Source organism: Drosophila miranda, assembly GCF_003369915.1.
Source record: "Drosophila miranda strain MSH22 chromosome Y unlocalized genomic scaffold, D.miranda_PacBio2.1 Contig_Y1_pilon, whole genome shotgun sequence".
In the NCBI taxonomy this organism is placed as follows: domain Eukaryota; kingdom Metazoa; phylum Arthropoda; class Insecta; order Diptera; family Drosophilidae; genus Drosophila; species Drosophila miranda.
Genome location: NW_022881603.1, coordinates 24,476,118 through 24,495,439, shown reverse-complemented (window position 1 = coordinate 24,495,439; position 19,322 = coordinate 24,476,118). Strand labels below are relative to the sequence as shown.

Genomic DNA, 19,322 nt, shown 5'->3' with positions numbered 1-19,322 from the left:
ATTAAATAAAAATAAAAAAATAAAATTATTAAACAATTTTAAAGCCGTAAAACTGTAAAAAAAAAGTCGATTTGGGTCACAGCGTCAATGTGGTATTGCATAGTGCTATAAATATATACATATGTATATACACTACTGGCCAAAATAATAAGTACACGTTTATAAGCTTTCTTTCATCTCCTATAAAACTTTTCTAATAAACATAAGAAAAAATCAAATTTACTTTTAGTTTTCTAACCTACAATAGACTATAAAAATGTTTATCATAAGCATTTTTCATTTCAAATATATATTTTATGATCGATTAAACCTTAAAATCATAAATAAGGGCTGGCCAAAATAATAAGTACAGAAATTCTCCTAAGCGAAAAACTAAAAGCGTTTCAAATTTAGTTACACTTTTTTCTTATAATTTATAATCTTTTAATACTATCCTATATAGCCACACTTATTTTGGATGATTTCGGCCATTCTTCTTGGCATACTAGCAATAAGTTTGCGGCAAGTCTCCACTGGAATCTCATACCACGTTTTTTGCACAAATTCTCCACAATTCTTTTTCTTTTCGAAAAGAATTTTTACCAATTCGACGTTTTAAGTCACCCCAAAGGTTTTAAAATGGGTTTAAGTCAGGAAACTGACTTAGCCAACCCATAACGTTTACATTTTTTCCCGTAAACCAAGCCTTCACCATCTTTGAGGTGTGCTTTGGGTAATTTTCCGGTAGAAAGACCCATCTTAAGGGCATGTTTTCCTCAGCTTAAGGTTGTATAATGACTGTCAATATGTTTTTATACCCGAATTGGATCACATGATCAGTTATGCGATATACCGGCTCAACGCCATGCCAAGAAAAATGCCTCAGATACCTATACATCGGTCTCCGTTCTTAACCATTTTCTTTGTGTACCGGATGTCGAATTCTTTGCCTTTGGGTCGTTGTATACATCTTCTGGAGTCATTATCAAAAAGATTTATTTTTGTTTCATCTCTCAATAATATATTATTCCACTTCTAAGACCCATCTGACCCAGACCATGCCAAATGATTTTCAACGACTTTTTGCATCATCTTCAACATTTTTACTCGGAGTAAGAGAACTTTTCGGACTATACGTCCTGTTAGGTCTATATATTGAAGTCTCCGACGAACCATCAGACCTGATGTTTCTTTGCCAATTTGGAAGACATGAACTGATCCTTTTTTGCAAGACTGATGATGCGGGTGTCCGTTGTTTGTAAAGATTTCTTCTTCCATCCTCGATTTTCAATAACCACTTTAGATATTAAAGCATTCTGAACAAAAAATTCCGAGCGTCCAAGACTTTTCGCAATTTCCCGGAGAATTTTCCTTTCTTTTTGAAGACTTATGGAAAACTTCTTTTCTTCAGGAGTAGGGCCTAACTAAAGAATTTTTTTAAACTCTCATGTACTTAAATATGAAAGAACTCAATAAAAACCAACAATCCTTTGACCAAATCCTTATCTAATCCTTCAAAATTTATAAATAACACCAGTGTACTTATTATTTTGGCCAGACCAAAAATGCCCATTCAGCAAAAATGTATGCATAGAATTTTATTAAGATGGTTCCCCACTTTAATTTTTGATTTAAATAATTGGCAAGACTGTAACCTTTCCGAATATAAACAATTGGCATCAATACATTTACAAACATTCGAGCTATTCCATAACAAACTAGCACGACACCAATGTACTTATTTTTTTGGCCAGTAGTGTATATATATATAGTTAAACATCCGCAACTCGAAATTTAGTTTTTAAAAAAGATTTTATTTTTAGTACTTAATTTCTTTATGTCACAAGATTGGTTGAATTCCCCGACTTAACTTTACGTCTGCTTGTCTCAAACGGAACTGATCTCTCTGCTGCTGGCTAGTTTCCATGAGCCCTTCTCTTGGAACTCCCGACTCTGGCTTCGGGCGTTGCTTTCCTCGGCTGCATCTTCGTGTCGGTGGCGTACGTGCCTGGATCGATATTTGGGGATGCGTCGGCTTTGATGAAAGGCATCCACTGCTGGCGATCGGTGTTGCATTACATGACGGAGCTAGGAATGTGATACTCCTTGGTTTTATGTCTAGCTTTGATTGGTCCTCATGAGTGGCGTGATTTTAAAGAATCGATTTCTCGAGAGTGGCGTGATTCTAATGTTGATTAAACAATGTGGTCCATTGTTTATATTATGGGGGGCCCTAGCTTGGAGTATGGGAAGAAACAGTTATTGATTCTTGAGTGGGGTCCTGTTCCTTGTGTGGATGGGGTGGATGAATTGTACATAAACATAATGTGTATGGGATGTGGGGAATTATGGATATGTCACTCCCCCAACTTTTGTTATTAGCCTGTCCCTAGGCGATTACCCTCGGGTATAGTGACGGGGTGTCAAGTGCGGTGGCTGCTTCTGCTTCTATTATAGGGTTAATACATTTAACCGTGACTCTTTTAGAAGTTTTCTTAAATTTAACAGCTACATAACTTAGTAGTACTAATATAATTATGACAAATGAAATTAGTAGACTTATTTGTAATAGGTTACTATATTTGGTGTATTGCATAATTATTTCATTAGTTTGGACATACGACAGTGGTTTTATTTTAGTTATGTTGTTGTTGACATAAACATTCTGGGCAAAATCTAACATTGTGTTTGATATTGTAAATTCATTTAATTGGATTGAACAGTTGTAGATTTTTATAATGGTATTTCCTTCCGCTATGATTTCTTCGTTTACACAATTCTGGTTTACCGTTGTTTTTGGAAGATTCCATGTGATTAGTATATTGGGTTCAATAAAGTTTATTTGAAAGTTTTGAAAAGTATTGGAATATGGACATTTAGTGGAAATTTGCATTAAAATTCCTTTTATACAATTGTCATTGGTTTTCAATTTAGTTTCTTTAACAAATACTTTTTCATTTTGTATGTAGTACTTGTCGTATGTCATATCTGTTAACATGTTATTTAATTCGTCTGGATTCGGAACGATTTTATAGATTGGTACTTTTGTAATGTCTTTGGGAATGTTGGAAATTATTAGAATTTCGTTGGTATCGGATTTTAGCCATGTGGAGGTTTTTATATTTAGTATTTTCTCAGAATTTATTTGTTCCAGGTAGTCTTGTTTTAATAATTTTGGTTTAAATATACCGAGCCTAGTTAATTGCATACCTAGTTCTATATCTTCGATATATTCTGTGAAATGTTGTAGATTGAATATCAAAATTTCTATTTGTTGATTCCTGTCTTTTTCTTCATTTAGTTTGTTTATTACGTTTATTCCGCTATTAACTGCATCTATTACCAAATTTAGTTCATTCATTTGAATGCTATGGCTGGCTAAATTTTCTATTTTTTGTTCAAAATCGACTTTATCTTCCTGATCTAGTGTTCCAAAGAGATATTTGTAGGCTGTTCCTACTATATTGATTAGGCCTCTTTTATTTCTTTTGGTTATTTTTAGCCCGTTCATTTCTCTTTGCAATTTGTCTACTAGATATTTTATTTGGATTATGTCCTGGAATTTAGTGGCTTGCATTAATAAATTTTGGTATAGTTCTTCGGTTTTAGTTACATTAACAGTTAGATAATGGTATTCGTAATTGATAGGTATGTTAATCGATCCAGTTTTGAATATCATATATCCGTTTTGGGATTTTATAGGATTTATTTCTATGCTTTGGCCCTGTGCCATTACGATGGTAATTATGAGGAAGATGAGGATTTTAATTGTGTTGAAGTTCGCCGATTCCATTAACTTCCTCGGTTTCTCTGGAATTATTATATTTGCTTCTATTAGATTTCTTCTTTTTCTTGAATTTTGATTTATAATGAGTTATTTTCCTACCCCTATTCTTTTCTTCATAATGTTTTTCGTCTACCTGTCTAATTTCGCCCGTCCTTTTGAAAGGATTTGTTACCTTAGACTTAACTAGAGGTGATAGTTTATAGCGGGTATCTACTTCATACTCTATGCGGTTTTTATTTAATTGAGTGATTTTATTCACTTTATTTAGTTGGGTGTCATAATCAGGTGAGCCTGCATAAATGAATATATCAGCTGGTGTCCTATTTGTGGTATTATGTTTGGTTTTATGATTATAAGTATAAAGAATTAATTCAAACTTCGTGAATCTATCTTCTGGGTTATCCTCGCTAGATATTATTCTTAATTTTTCATTTACTGTTTTATGAAATCTTTCTACGTCAGATATTCCATTTTTGCTGGAAGTGATCTATATTTTGACGTTTTCCGCATTCAGCCGTGCTTGCAATGCTGTGCACATAAAAGCTGAATCTTTATCGGCTTTGATTTCAATTGGTTTGCCCATCTCATTAAAAACTTTCATGATGGCTCTTTTTGCTTCTAACCAGTCACGACTTTTTACTTCTACAAGAGTGGCAAACTTCGAGTATACGTCAATACATGATAGGAACTGTTGGTTACCAACCATATAGAAATCTATGACGTATTTCTCTCTGATGTTCAGTATTTCCGGTGTAGTTTCGAATGCCAACTTCGTATTTCTATGCTCTGTTTCGGCAATATTACAAGTAGGACATTCGTTTATGATGTTTTGGATTAGTTTTTGATAATCCGGGTAATAGTATTTTCCCCTAAACCAATTGACGGTTTTCTCTATCCCTGGATGGAGTAAGCCTTTATGATTCTTTAATATGGTTTCTTTAAATTCAGCGTAATTCTGAATATCTAGGAGTTTCGTGCTTGATTTAATAGCTTTGGTTATATTGTTAGAATTAATGATTTCTGAATAGGCTTTTTGGACTGGAGGAAAATCTATTTCGTTATGGAAATATAATGCGCTCTTTTTGGTGCATAGATATTCCTTTATTATATCCTTCGCTAAGGTGTTAGTCATTTCCTTATACGTGATCTTGATGATTAGCTTGTGAAAATAACGAATTGTTTCTACCTTATCTTCATTGCCTTTTATTAGCTCAATTTGCCGATTGTAATAGTTAATTGTTCTTTCCGTGATAGCAATGTGATTTAGATTGTCTTCCTGTGCGCTATGTACAGTTGCACCAACGCTATTGGAAGCTTCTCCAAGGAGATTTTCATTAATCTTTACCCTTGATAAGGCATCAGCTACATGATTTTCTTTGCCTGGTAGATATTTCATTTTAAAATCAAACTCATTCAGTTTTATTTTCCACCTTTGTAATTTCATATTTGGCTCCTTGAGGTTGTTCAACCAAATCAAGGGTTTATGATCGCTTTGTATCTCGAATGTTCTACCGAACAGGTATGAACGGAAATACTTGGTTGCCCATACGATCGCTAATAATTCCTTTTCGATGGCTGAATAGTTTATTTCATGTTCATTTAGGGTTCTGCTAGCGTAGCAGATCGGTTTGTGTTCTTGTGACAAAACCGCTCCCAATGCTATGTTACTAGCGTCGGTTGTTACCGTGAACATTTTGTCAAAGTCTGGGAACGCAAGGATAGGGTCTGAGGTGATGAGTACTTTTAGTCTCTCAAATGCCTCGACGTACTTTTCTTCCTTGGGGTCTATGACAGCTCCTTTCTTTAGTTTGAGTGTCATGGGTTTTGCTATGTTTGCAAAATTAGGAATGAATTTCCTATAGAACCCGCACAGACCTAAGAATGACTTTATTTGTTTAGTCGTTTCTGGTATTGGAAATTTGACAATGGCAGAGATTTTGCCTGGACTTGGTACTATTCCTTCAGTAGTGACTACATGACCTAGGAATTCAGTTTCCTTTTTCATGAATTCACATTTATCCATTTGTAGCTTCAAGTTGGCGTCTCTCAACTTTCCAAATACTCTCCTTAGTGACAACAAGTGTTCTTCCAATGAAGTGGAAAATATAATGATGTCATCTAAGTATACAAAGCAATCTTTGAAGATTAACTCTTCTATCAGATTGTTCATACATCTTTGGAAGGTAGCTGGGGCAGTGGTTAGCCCAAAGGGCATACGAGTGAACTCGTAATGTCCATGCTTAGTGGAGAACGCAGTTTTGGGGATTGAGCTAGGTTCCATGGGTATTTGATGGAAACCTTTTGCTAAATCGATTGTCGTAAAATACTGACATTTACCTAGTTTGTCTAGGATTTCATCCATTCGTGGAGTTGGGAATTTGTCCTTAACTGTTATTTCATTTAGACTTCTATAGTCTACTACCATTCGATATTTTTGCTTTCCTGAAGCATCTATCTTCTTCGGAATCATAGATATGGGCTAGCAGTAAGGAGAATTCGACTTTCGAATTATTCCCTGCCTGATCATATCTTTGATTTGCTGGTTTACCTCCTGATCATGTATCTGGGCATATTTGTATGGTCGTCTGTAGACCGGGTCTTCATGTTGAGTTTTGATCTCGTGCTTGATTGTACTTGTGAAAGTCAAATTGTCACCTTCTCTGTACTGCACATCCTTAAACTCATATAAGACCTTCTTTAACTCTTCCCTCTCTTCGTCGTTTAAGTGTTCCAATCTTAATTGATTACATTCCCTTAATTCACTGTCTAGAGCGGAAGCGAAGTATTGATCTCCCTCTGGAGATGGGTCAAGGCACTTAGGTGCGATCTTCTCTTCTTTTGTAGAGGGATCAGTGCACTTATGTGCGGTCTTGCCGTCTTCAATAGCTTCTCCACTCTGAATGATTGGGTACGACCTAGCTCCTAGTGTTACAGTGTCATTTCTGTAATCGATGACGGCTTTACTTGCCATCAAGTATTCTCTTCCTAATAAAATATCATAATTTTCGGAAAAGTTATGTATGTAGAACTTTTGTACGGACGGACATGTTTTGTTCGCTTTCCTCATTATACTCTTAGTTAAACGGACAGGTCCATTGATGGTATGGACCGTAAGGTTATCGTCTTTTATCTCGGAATCTGTATAATTTTCTTTCATGATGTTGATCGATGATCCCGAGTCAGCGATACACCTTAATATTCTTTTATTAATGGTAATGTTTATATAGGGTCCTCCTCGGTTTCTTCCGAGGCGGCTTGATGAAAATTTACGTCCATCTTCGTTTGGCCACTCTGGCTCTCCCTCCCTCTTTTAGTAGGTTGGTTGGGTCCACTCCCACTAGCTTGGTTTTGAGATATTTACTGATTGATTGGATTCTGAGCCCTACCTTGATTCAAGGAATTTTTGAACTCATTGTATAATCCAGGATTTTGGGAATTTTGATTTTGATTTGTTCGATTAGTCTGACCTGTTCCAGATGAACTCTGAGTTTGATTGTGATAGTTAGTAGTATTATAATTTGCATAATAGTTTCCAACATTCTTTCGATTTGATTGAGACGATTTCGATTGATCTTTATTTGTACCTGAATCTGTTGTACTAGCTTCGTACAATCCTTCTTCTTGTGCTGCCTTCTTAAGATTAGACAATGTGGTAATATCTTTTCTTGCTAAGGTCATGAACATTCTGTCAGGAAGTTTTCGAGTAATGACATCTTTAATTGTGTTGTTCAAAGCGTTTTTATAAATGACATTATTTTCTGGTATGTTTTCTAAGTTTAGCTTATTGTTTATTAATAATGCTTTTATCTCTAATTCTTCTATAAACTTACGAAGACTGCCGTTGAATCTGGTGGTGTATAGTTGTCGTAAGAGTTCTTCATATGGTGTGTGATTTTTGAACTCGTTGATCAGCGCCGTCTTCAGTTCGAGCCACGTGTTGGGTTGTATCATTTGCGATATGCGTTGTGCCTCTCCTGACAGTTGGATCTCGGTCGCTCCAAATAGGATCCTTTGTTGGCGAAGATCTTCAGTTGGATATAATCCGCATACATATTCGATTCGTTTGATAAATGAGCTTAGCTGTCCAGATGAACCGTCATAGGCAGGTATTTGTCTGATCGACAGCAGTGCCTGGTTCAAGTGGATTTCGCTCAATGATAGTGGTGGTAACGCCATGTTGTTGGTGTTGATTGGGTTTTGTTTTGTTTTCAGTAGTTTTTAACTTTATTTTGGTTCACTTGTACGTTTTTTGATTTCGTATTTAGTGTTTCACTGTTCTTGGTGGATCACTATCTCCGCTTACTTTAGTTCACTTAATTTTAGTTTTGCAAATCGTATGTGCTCGTAACACATAGGTTCTTTGGCGGATTTCACAATTTTATTAACGATTCCGGGATTACGTGATCACAGTAATTAGAAATTACACAAGCTGACCATTACCGAAATATAGGAGTTAATTTTAAACGAAATCCTACCGACTGCGCCAGTTAAATATCCGCAATTCGAAATTTAGTTTTTAAAAAAGATTTTATTTTTAGTACTTAATTTCTTTATGTCACAAGATTGGTTGAATTCCCCGACTTAACTTTACGTCTGCTTGTCTCAAACGGAACTGATCTCTCTGCTGCTGGCTAGTTTCCATGAGCCCTTCTCTTGGAACTCCCGACTCTGGCTTCGGGCGTTGCTTTCCTCGGCTGCATCTTCGTGTCGGTGGCGTACGTGCCTGGATCGATATTTGGGGATGCGTCGGCTTTGATGAAAGGCATCCACTGCTGGCGATCGGTGTTGCATTACATGACGGAGCTAGGAATGTGATACTCCTTGGTTTTATGTCTAGCTTTGATTGGTCCTCATGAGTGGCGTGATTCTAAAGAATCGATTTCTCGAGAGTGGCGTGATTCTAATGTTGATGAAACAATGTGGTCCATTGTTTATATTATGGGGGCCCTAGCTTGGAGTATGGGAAGAAACAGTTATTGATTCTTGAGTGGGGTCCTGTTACTTGTGTGGGTGGGGTGGATGAATTGTACATAAACATAATGTTTATGGGATGTGGGGAATTATGGATATGTCACTATATATATTATATATTATATATATATTATATATTATACATATATTATATATAACGAGGGGGAACGTTGTGAGTTGCTGCGGACACCACAACTCTACGGTTATACCCGATACTAAGTCAGTATGGCTCTCCTCCGGCAGACGCCGCTAATATTAAACGACACGACAAAGAGTGCGTGCGAGAGAGACAGAAAATCAGTCTGAGCGTGACGTCGGGCGCTGCGTAGCCACTGCAAATTGATTTGTTCCTATTGGCTATACAAATGATCTGATCTGATCCAGATTCAGCAATCTGATAGATATGGTCATTATCTATGATTCTGCGTTTTTAGTTTTCTCGAATGTGCAATATTGTGGATGCAACAGATTTTCGTCCTTTGTGTGGGCGGAAGGGGGTGGGGCGAAATTTTGAGATACACGTTTTATAGTAAGATCTAACAGGAGTGCGGATACCAAATTTGGTTACTCTAGCCTTAATAGTCTCTGAGATTTTTGAATATCCCCAGATTTTCGTCCTTTGCGGGGGCGGAAGGGGGTGTGGCGAAATTTTGAAACAAACTCGTCTCGGTCCGATATATTAGGAGTGTGGATACCAAATTTGGTTGCTCTAGCTTTTGTAGTCTCTGAGATCTAGGCGCTAATGTTTTACTCTAAGCAAAGCCGCCTATGCTACGTGTGTGTTAGAGAGAGACAGGGCGAGAAAAAATGAAATTGTTTTCTTGATGCTGGCTATAATAATTATACGATCCAATTCAGATTCCCCAGTCTTAAAGATATGGTCATTCTCTACAATTCTACGTTTTTGGTTTTCTCATATCTTTAAAATTGTGGATGCCACAGATTTTCGTCCTTTGTGGGGGCGGAAGTGGGCGGGGCAAAGTTTTGAAATATTTTTGTAGCAGTGACATATCACAGAAGTCTGGATCCAAAACATCGTTGCTCTAGCTCTTATAGTCTTTGAGCACTAGGCGCTGAAGGGGACGGACAGACGGACAGACAGACAGGGCTCAATCGACTCGGCTATTGATGCTGATCAAGAATATATATACTTTATGTGTTCGGAAACGATTCCTTTTGGACGTTACACACATCCACTTTTACCACAAATCTAATATACCCCAATACTCATTTTGAGTATCGGGTATAAAAATAGATATAAATATATGGAGAAAGGGAATATTTTAAGGCACTTCCACTAGATACCCAGCTCTTTCAGCGCCAAAGATATCCTCAGCTTTGCTACTCGCACAAATACAAATACAAGTTTTTTTCAGAACGTAAAATTCAGTTAATAATTAAAGTAAAATTTATTTAAATGCATCAAGGATGCCCCAGTGGAGAAGTCACTTTTTTGGGAGGGTGCACAAAGTAAATAAGCTGCTTAAAAAGTTACTTATTTGCGTGCAATATGCATATGTAGTGTACGAGTTCACTCGCATGCAACATATATTTTCGACGTATTAAAACGTATTTTGAAACGTACTTTTTGCAGAATCAAAATCGATATACTCAACCAGGAATACATTGTGTACTATGTGGGCACCAATCTGGGTCGCATTTACAAAATCGTACAGTACTACCGGAACGGGGAGTCGCTCTCGAAGCTGCTGGACATTTTTGAGGTGGCCCCCAACGAGGCCATTCAGGTGATGGAAATCAGCCAGACACGTAAGAGCCTCTACATCGGCACCGATCACCGCATCAAGCAAATCGATTTGGCCATGTGCAATCGTCGTTACGACAATTGCTTCCGGTGTGTCCGTGATCCGTACTGCGGCTGGGACAAGGAGGCCAATACGTGCCGTCCCTACGAGCTGGATCTGTTGCAGGTGAGTGCGGTGAAGCGAGGTGCCGCGGAGTGTGCCACAAATCAAATGACATGTGATTTCCTTCCCTCCCCCCTGTGCCCCCGCAGGACGTGGCCAATGAGACGAGCGACATTTGCGACTCGAGTGTCCAAAAGAAGAAGATTGTGGTGACCTACGGCCAGAGCGTGCATCTGGGATGCTTTGTCAAAATCCCCGAGGTACTGAAGAACGACCAGGTGACCTGGTACCATCACTCCAAGGATAAGGGACGGTAAGGCTTGGGATTTATTGGGGGCTTAATTAAAGACTTGATGACCAAAATGCTGACTGCCTTCCAGCTATGAGATCCATTATTCGCCCACAAAGTACATCGAGACGACGGAACGGGGACTGGTTGTGGTGTCCGTGAACGAGGCCGATGGCGGCCGCTACGACTGCCATTTGGGTGGCTCCCTGCTGTGCAGCTACAACATCACAGTGGATGCCCACAGGTGAGAAGGGCATTTCCGTAATTATGCGCTCATTATAATCGCATTTCCGTGGTTCAACCCTCCGTTTCGAACAGATGCACTCCGCCGAACAAGAGCAATGACTATCAGAAAATCTACTCGGATTGGTGCCACGAGTTCGAAAAGTACAAGACGGCCATGAAGTCCTGGGAAAAGAAGCAAGCGGTAAGTGATAATGAGGCACCCTACCGCCGGGCGACAGGTTTATGGTCCGAGGCAGACACTTGCCATAATAACTGATTTCTGTGGCAATTATTTTAATAGCCCTCGGGCCATGTCCAAGCGACGTCAAATCAGAAAAATGAGGGAAGAATCAGAAAATGGTGTAAGGTAGTTAAGTTATTATTATCCACCACCGAAGCACCCCACCTGTGGTTCCCTGTGGTGTCGGGTGTGTGACCCAAATGCATGATAATTGCCTTCTTGGGTGGGAGATGCATTGGAAATGTAATTAAAATGCAATCACTTGGGGTCTGCCCCATCTTTTCACCTAATGGGGGCAATAACAAATCAATACGTGTATCCATGACAAAGCCACGCATTTAATTATACATTTACCTCTGTTCCGTCCACAACAGCAATGCTCGACGCGCCAGAACCTTAGCAGCAACCAGCATCCGAATGAGATCTTCCGCAAGCCCAATGTCTGATATCGTGAGGAGAGTTACATTCTCAATATGCCGCCATCGAGCACATCGTCCAAACAGTTTTAGTAAATCGAATGCAGACGCAGCCGGAGAGGATTAAATTATGCCACGCACACACGCACACGCAACACACTTACAACACAAGGACCTTCGCCGTATCATCAACATCATCATAGACATATTCTCTTCAGAAATGAATACAAACATGAAAAACACTTCCTAATAAATTATGCATTTACAAAGGCATTTATAATGCATTCGACTTAGACTTAGACTATAGAGGGTATTACTCGTATCAACTTCCATTGAGTGCATTTTGTCAGCAAAACCCACAAACCACACGCCGCATTTAATATAAAGTATACAGAAAACATACAAAAAATACACAAATACAGCCCATAGTTAGCTACAAACAATTGCCGCGCATACGCACAAAACGGAGCATTAAGCATTGAGCATTTTTAAGCATTACTCGTACTCGTACTCGTATAACCATAATCGATCGACTTAGTGCAGGTACAGAATTTTCAAACGCATGTGGAAAGCAACCTCTAATGTAATCGAAGAAGCAATGTGATGTTAAGTTTTGATAAATTTATGAGCTGCCTAATTGCATAATTACAATAATAGCAATCGAAAATAAACAATATTTAAACTTAAAAGATGTAAACACGCCGAATCGAAAGTTATAGGAAATACTTAATATACTTAAGCCTCGAAACCACAAGCAATACTTCGCCTCATGCGCATCAGAATACTCAGAACTCAAATAGCATCGAATCAGTCCATAGCTTACAAAATATTACAAAATACATACATACATAATACCATTGATTGCACTCGCAAAAACCTTGGATTACATTAAATTGTATGCCTTTTTGGTTTTCCCATCTTGCCCACAGAAACAAAATAGGATACGAATTTATGATTTTTAGTCTCTTAAAAATGTATTCAGACATAATGTACTTAAGGTAATTCGCAACAAAATCTTTAGTTCTTAAGCGTTTAGTTGTAATAAAAATACATTTTAATAAAAAAAATTATCAAAAATTATAGCATGACGAATTTATTACTTAAGGAAGGTACTGTTAACGATCTAGACTGTAAGAAAGGTACTCTGGGAGAGGCAAAGAGCAACCGCTCTTTCAAAATGTTATTTAATTTAAATGACTGAACGGGGAGGCTGGGCAATACCTGACAGGCAAACAGCAATCATCTGATGCGGATGCTTTCCATTGGAATTGTCCTTATCTACGAACACATTGAATAATTCCAGACGAATGCGCATAGACAAATGTTAATCCCAAGTCATTGTTCACTATTGGGCAAATATTTTAAAACATTCGGCAGGAAGCAGGCCGAAGGACAAGACTAACAGTATCTGGCACTATCCTTTCATCTGTGTGCACGGGTGGCTGGACCTGTGGACAAAGTTTGTCCGTGTTGTTCGCCCAGCCACACCTACCAACACACATAACCTTTTCGGTTACCTTGCCCAAAGCCAGAAGGCAAACATTCGCCTGAGGAGAGGTGGCCCTGGACGGATTTGCATATTCCAGCGCTTATGCGACACTAAATTGAATTCCATATTCATATACTCGAAAGATAAGCAAGAGCATACTTCTCAATTACAGATTGTCTGCCCGCAGACAAAATGGAATTAAAGTGCAACAATTTTACATAATTCGAATGCCAGTATCCCGGCTGATGCTGCTGCTGCTCCTCGTACGGCTGCGCTGTTCCCACCTTAATTAGTTATGCCACACCAAAAATTAAGCTTAATTAGCGATGGCCCACTGGTTTGGAAAATTAATTATTTCCATTCGCCGCCATTATCGCTGTGCACTTGGCCAGGCCGGGCCCAGCTTCCGGACCCTGTCCGTTGACTGCTTAATTGGAATTCATATGATTTTTTTTTTTTCAACATAATTCTTTCCTTTTTGTCATTATTATACGATTATAGGAATTATTCCTCGCGAAAGGAATTATAAATTCTGAACAGGACCATGTGGACCAGGTGGAGGATCTTTGAGGGGAATTCGTTGTCCTACAGGCATGTGCTTAAAGATTCTAAGTAGGCTTTTACTGTTGTATGCAACTTTCTCTAAGCCTCTTTAATTCTCCAAAAAATGATACAGACATGATTTGTTTTATGCCTGATCCAAGCAGATGGCGTTTTAGATTTCAGACTTTAAAATGGGAAGCGAGGCCCAAAAAACTATTCAGTATAGACTGTTGAACGGAACACAACGTATATAAACACAACAAATTTGATTGTAAATTTTTCGTATCGCGTAAAATCCGTTGCGTCAACCAGCCAAATTTCTAGTCAGCAAAATCATACGTTTCATATTTATATTTGGTTCCGTTTTGTAAATTAGTTCCCTTAAATCGCGAATCGAGAATGCCCCTCTATCGGGATCTACTTCTGGTGCGTTCGGCCAGCCGGCTGCTCGCCTGCAAGCTAGCCTTCCGGGAGGTTTCGCACTGCCTTCGAGCCTATGCCACCAAGTGCAAGAAGCCCAAGGGCGTGGTTGTGGGTGTCTACAAGAGGGATTCGGACAAGCCGCCAAAGACCACGGAGAATGCCGTCACCCTGGACGACTCGGTGGGCGGTAAGGTAATGCAGTGGATCCGTGAACGAAACATGGACGGGAGCCCGGGCAAGGGCCTGCTGTTCAGCGGCATGGACGGCGATTACCAGGCCATTGCCGTTGTGGGTGTCGGTGACTACGACGCCGCCTTCAACGACGAGGAGGAGTTGGATCTGGGCATGGAGAATGTCCGTGTGGCCGCCGGTGCTGGCGCCCGCGCCCTGCAGTTGCAGGGAATGCGCGAGGTGCATGTGGATAGCATGGGCTATCCGGAGCAGGCCGCCGAGGGCGCCTCGCTGGCCGTTTGGCGCTTCAACATGAACAAGAGGAAGAAGAACCGAACGCGGACCCCCAAGCTGGAAATGTACGGTAAGGGGGACCGCGAGGCCTGGACCCGGGGCCTGTTCAAGGCCGAGTCCCAGAACCTGGCCCGTCGCCTGTCCGACACGCCGGCGAACATGATGACCCCGTCCGTGTTCGCCCAGGCCGCCGTCGATGCTTTGTGCCCCTGCGGCGTCACTGTGGAGGTGCGATCCATGGACTGGATTGAGGACATGAAGCTCAATTCCTTCTTGATGATCGCCAAGGGCTCCTGCGAGCCCCCCCTGTTGCTCGAGTGCTCATACTGCGGCACCGCTCCCGAAGAGAAGTCCGTGCTGCTGTTGGGCCTGGGCCTGACCTTCAACAGCGGCGGGCTCTGCCTGAAGAATAAGACGGGAATGGACCAGTACCGCGGCGCAATGGCTGGAGCTGCTGTATGTGTGGGCGTGCTCCGCGCCGCTTCCGCCCTCTCGCTGCCGATGAACATCTCGGCGATCATCCCACTCTGCGAGCACATGCCCTCCGGCATGGCGGTCAAGTGCGGCGATGTGGTGAGCCTGCTGAATGGCATCACCATGGGCGTCAAAGATGTGGGAAAAGCCCCTGTTGTGGTGATGGCCGATCCCCTTCTCTACGGCCAGTCCGCGCACAAGCCCAAAATGATCATCGACATCGGCACGGTGGCCCAAGGCGTAAACTACGCGCTCGGCGGAGGGGCTACTGGGCTGTGGACTACGTCGAACTTTGTCCACAAACAGTTCCGCAAGGCTGGTGGAATCACTGGGGATCGCGTCTGGCGCTTCCCGCTCTTCAAGTACTACCACCAGATCGTCACCAAGAACATCACCTATGACCTGAGCAACGCCGGCCGTGGACCGGCCTCCTCCTGCCTGGCCGCCGCCATTCTACGCAGCCTCGTCCCGTGCGTCGACTGGGCCCATCTGGACAACCGTGGCACAGGCATGCTCACCTCAACCAACCCACTGCCCTACCTGCTGAAGAACCAGATGACCGGACGCCCCACTCGCACTATCATCCAGTTCCTGTACCAGCTGGCCTGCTCCGAATCCTAGTCTGACTTCGGAATAAATGTTCTGTTGGCTTGAAACATCAATGCTAGAAGCATTGCCCTACCTGATCGACGAACAGATGACCGTACGGCCCTGCGCCTAAATTTTGGATATAATCTCACACGACACATTGTTATAATTTGGCTTGAAACATCAATGGTTGTTAATGCGAGTATGCACGAATATTTAAATCCAGTTCCCAACAAATAAATTTGTTCTAACTCCCTTTCGATTACAATACCATGTAGCCAGCTTTGCCACAACCTGGATTTATCTGTAGATTGATGAGGTCGAAGCTGAAACTGATCGTATAAAGGACATGCTTTGCTACAAATCTTATGTTGATCGCTTACTCCTATATATACGGTGTTTCATCCATAAACGTTTCCCAATTCCCTGGGACCCCACCTCTCAATGGGGATTCAATTCCCCTTCATAATTTTCAACTTGACTCGCTTCAGCCATCTTACCTTCCAAATCAAAATTTGATTTCCAATTGAATGCCGTCCTCGAATATTCGTATAAATATTGCCTGATTTTCCTCAATTCGATTGATTGTCGGTTGCCCGGGCTGGCAGCTGTGCGGATTTGGGTCCTTTGATGTTCGATGTGATTATGTTGACTTTAAAAAATTTACATTTTGGTTGGAGTGACAAGAAAATTGCTTTGAAGTCAGGTGGTGAGGGGTGCCAATCAATGGCATTTGGTAAATAGCATTATGACGCTGACTTAACCATACATTCTCGGGCATAGCATACTATTTATTTACTATTTATTTACCTAAAATCTTGTCGGTAAGTACATATGTATGTATTTATCCGTTGCTCCTGCATCAGAAGCAGCACGTTACGGCTAATTACAAACGGAGCACGAAATGGCAAATGTTTCTCTCGATATTTAATTGGTCTTGGGTTCAGGGTTCAGCTGCAGTGGCAGCTCCATCTTCAGGTACATCCTGGCTCCTGCTCTAGTACGTGAACGATGAATCGTATAACTGCAGTTGCCAAATGTTGGTAAATGTGGCTTGTGTGCTCTCTTTTCCCTTTCTGTTTTGGTCCGTCCGTGAGGATTGCTCTGCCAACAACGATGTGCAGTGGAATTTAATTTTGCCTTCGAATGTCAAATGGCATACATCTTGATTATACATTATACTCGGGCAAATAGCCTCTGGGTGCCTCCGGCTGGACCCTTGCACTTACGCACAAATGCACACAAAGTAATATTTGTTTAAAGATTTCCCGCCCGCCGTCCCTCCCGCTGCCTGCCATTTGGTTACCTGGATTAGCTAATGCTAATTTTGGGATTTGTGCTTATCCTTCACCTGCTTCCGACTGCTATGGTATGCATGCCCAGATTTTGTATTTGAAGTGCTGATTGTGAGGGCGAAATGCATGAGGTCCGGATATTTGCGGACTCCATAGGTATTTAATTAGGAATTAAATTCAATACTTGATGATCGAATGCCAAATCAGTTCTTAGGCAGTGCAAGACATCAGAATTCAACAATAATACTCGTAGTCACAGATAAACCTTATGGATTCCTTCATTGATACCAGGTCCCCATGGTAACAGTCTCAAGTCTGTTCTTAACAGAGCTCCTGCACAGCACTTGCCCCCATCTGACTGAATCTGATCCACTGATTGCCCTTTTCTGAACCCATTGACATTGGCCATTACCCGAGAACAAGAAAAAAATTAAAAACCATAAACGTCTCATTTGAAGACAAAAGGGCAATTTGCTTAAGACAACACGGAAAAGGCTGTCCGGGGGTACCAGATACACAGGATACTCTGTGGAGCATGTGGCGGCTTGGCTGTGGACGGGGGTGGGGCCTTGGACACGAACTAAGGAAATGCACGGATTCTATTGCTTATTTGTTAAATGGCTCGAGAAAGTTAATCAAGCGTGATTTTGATACGCCCCAGAGATAACGAATTATACTAGGTACGTACTACGTAGCCAGCCACGAGAGAGAGTCTTGGAGAATATCTGTGCCTGCATACATATGCAAGTGGCTCCGTTGTTTGTGTTTTTGTTTCTCTGGTATTGTTTTTATTGGTAATTTGGGAGTAACTTCCAAAATTTCGTTCTTAGACTTTTAAAAGCATAAAAATCCCTCTGTGGGCGCTCAGACATATCGTCAGCGCCACCTGGAGTTTTGTCGTTTTATGAATTAATAAAGACGTCAGGACGGTTGAGATTCCTCTCTCCCACAATCTACCCCCACACACACACATTCGACAAAGTACTGTGCGAGGGGTAGCCGTAGCCGTAGCCATCTTGTAGCTTATTAAACGTATTTTTACAGCATGCTTTACAAGAATTTTCACTTTATATGCAAACATGTGAAACACTATAAACAAAAGACCCCAATTTGCTCGCATCCACACATGCCCCCGTGCTTATCCCCATATTCTTGGGGAGAAAAAATTCACTTTCTATTAAATTTTACAGTAAACTGAATTTACACCCGCTCCAGACAATGAAAAACAGCAGGGGAAAAGAGGAAAATTTTGTGGGTAAGCGCACCCCAAAGAAGAAGGAGAAGGCGGCGAAGGAGAGTAGGAAGCTCCTTTCTCATATAAACAGAAAATTGCAGAAAATGGCGACACCTGCTGTTGCAAATTAGAAAAATAAGATGTTTCATAAAAATGAAATGTCAGCTCGAGGGGCGAAAAGGCGAGAAAGGCCCAAGAAGCGAGGGAGCACAGCACAGCAGGAACACAGCGTCAGCTTCAGGAACAGGAGCAACACTAAAAACAATAACAACAGGTGCCAGGAAGAACCCACCACCTGGAGCAGGAGGAAGGGCAATCCGTATTCAAATGGCAAGCGGGAAATATGGGAGGCACAAAACGAAAACTTGGCAGGCATGTTTTGACGATGAGTCCTATATTGCCTCTGGTACAGTGAAAGCTCTCTTGAGTGAACAGCTTCAGATCTTTCGGTAAGGATTGTAAATGTACGTGCAACAAATTGTTTGTCCCCTATTTACCCAAGAACTGAGTAAGAGGACCTCTCCCCTGTGGTTTCTTGCCGCTAAGGAGCTGTCGTGCCCATATATCTCACTTCCCTTCAATTTGGGAACCGCTCTGCTGACGATAGAATTTTTCTTGCCCTTCCGGCTTCATTCACTTCATTATTATTAAAGCAACAACGATTCACAAAAGCAACAAACCGCAAAACAAAGCAATCAGCAATGTTAAGCGGCAACATTCATGTTACTTAACAGCAGGTCTGATGTACAGAGAACATCGCCACAATGGGATTAACAGCGCGCTGTAGAGATCGGCACACCAATAACATAGAAGATTACCATTGAAATGCAACTGACATTTTCAAACATGTGTGTGTGTGTGTATAGGCATGTATTTCTATAAGTGGCCGTCACTGATTTACAGTAGCTTCCTTACAAATGCTGATCGCCTGGTAGCTTCGGTCTGATATCGAAGTGCCGAAGCTGGTTGTTGCTGCAATTGATTGTTCTTGTGCTTCGGTTTTTAAAGAATCCTTTTATTTCGAAACAATTTCTG

General features: G+C 41.0%; 1 protein-coding gene and 1 pseudogene across 1 annotated transcript; both read left to right on the top strand.

Annotated features, from left to right (window-relative positions):
- Nucleotides 1-12,813, top strand: part of LOC117190782 — a 51,526-nt pseudogene extending 38,713 nt beyond the window's left edge.
- Nucleotides 12,814-14,009: 1,196 nt separating this feature from the next.
- Nucleotides 14,010-16,031, top strand: LOC108160932 (cytosol aminopeptidase-like). Its single transcript, XM_033395843.1, has one exon. It carries the CDS (start codon nucleotides 14,208-14,210, stop codon nucleotides 15,789-15,791), a length of 1,584 nt encoding a protein of 527 aa, XP_033251734.1. The 5' UTR covers nucleotides 14,010-14,207; the 3' UTR covers nucleotides 15,792-16,031.
- Nucleotides 16,032-19,322: the final 3,291 nt, after the last annotated feature.

What these genes read in the sequence shown, in the direction of transcription:
- LOC108160932 (XM_033395843.1), top strand. Translation starts at nt 14,208, where the DNA reads ATGCCCCTCTATCGGGATCTACTTCTGGTGCGTTCGGCCAGCCGGCTG.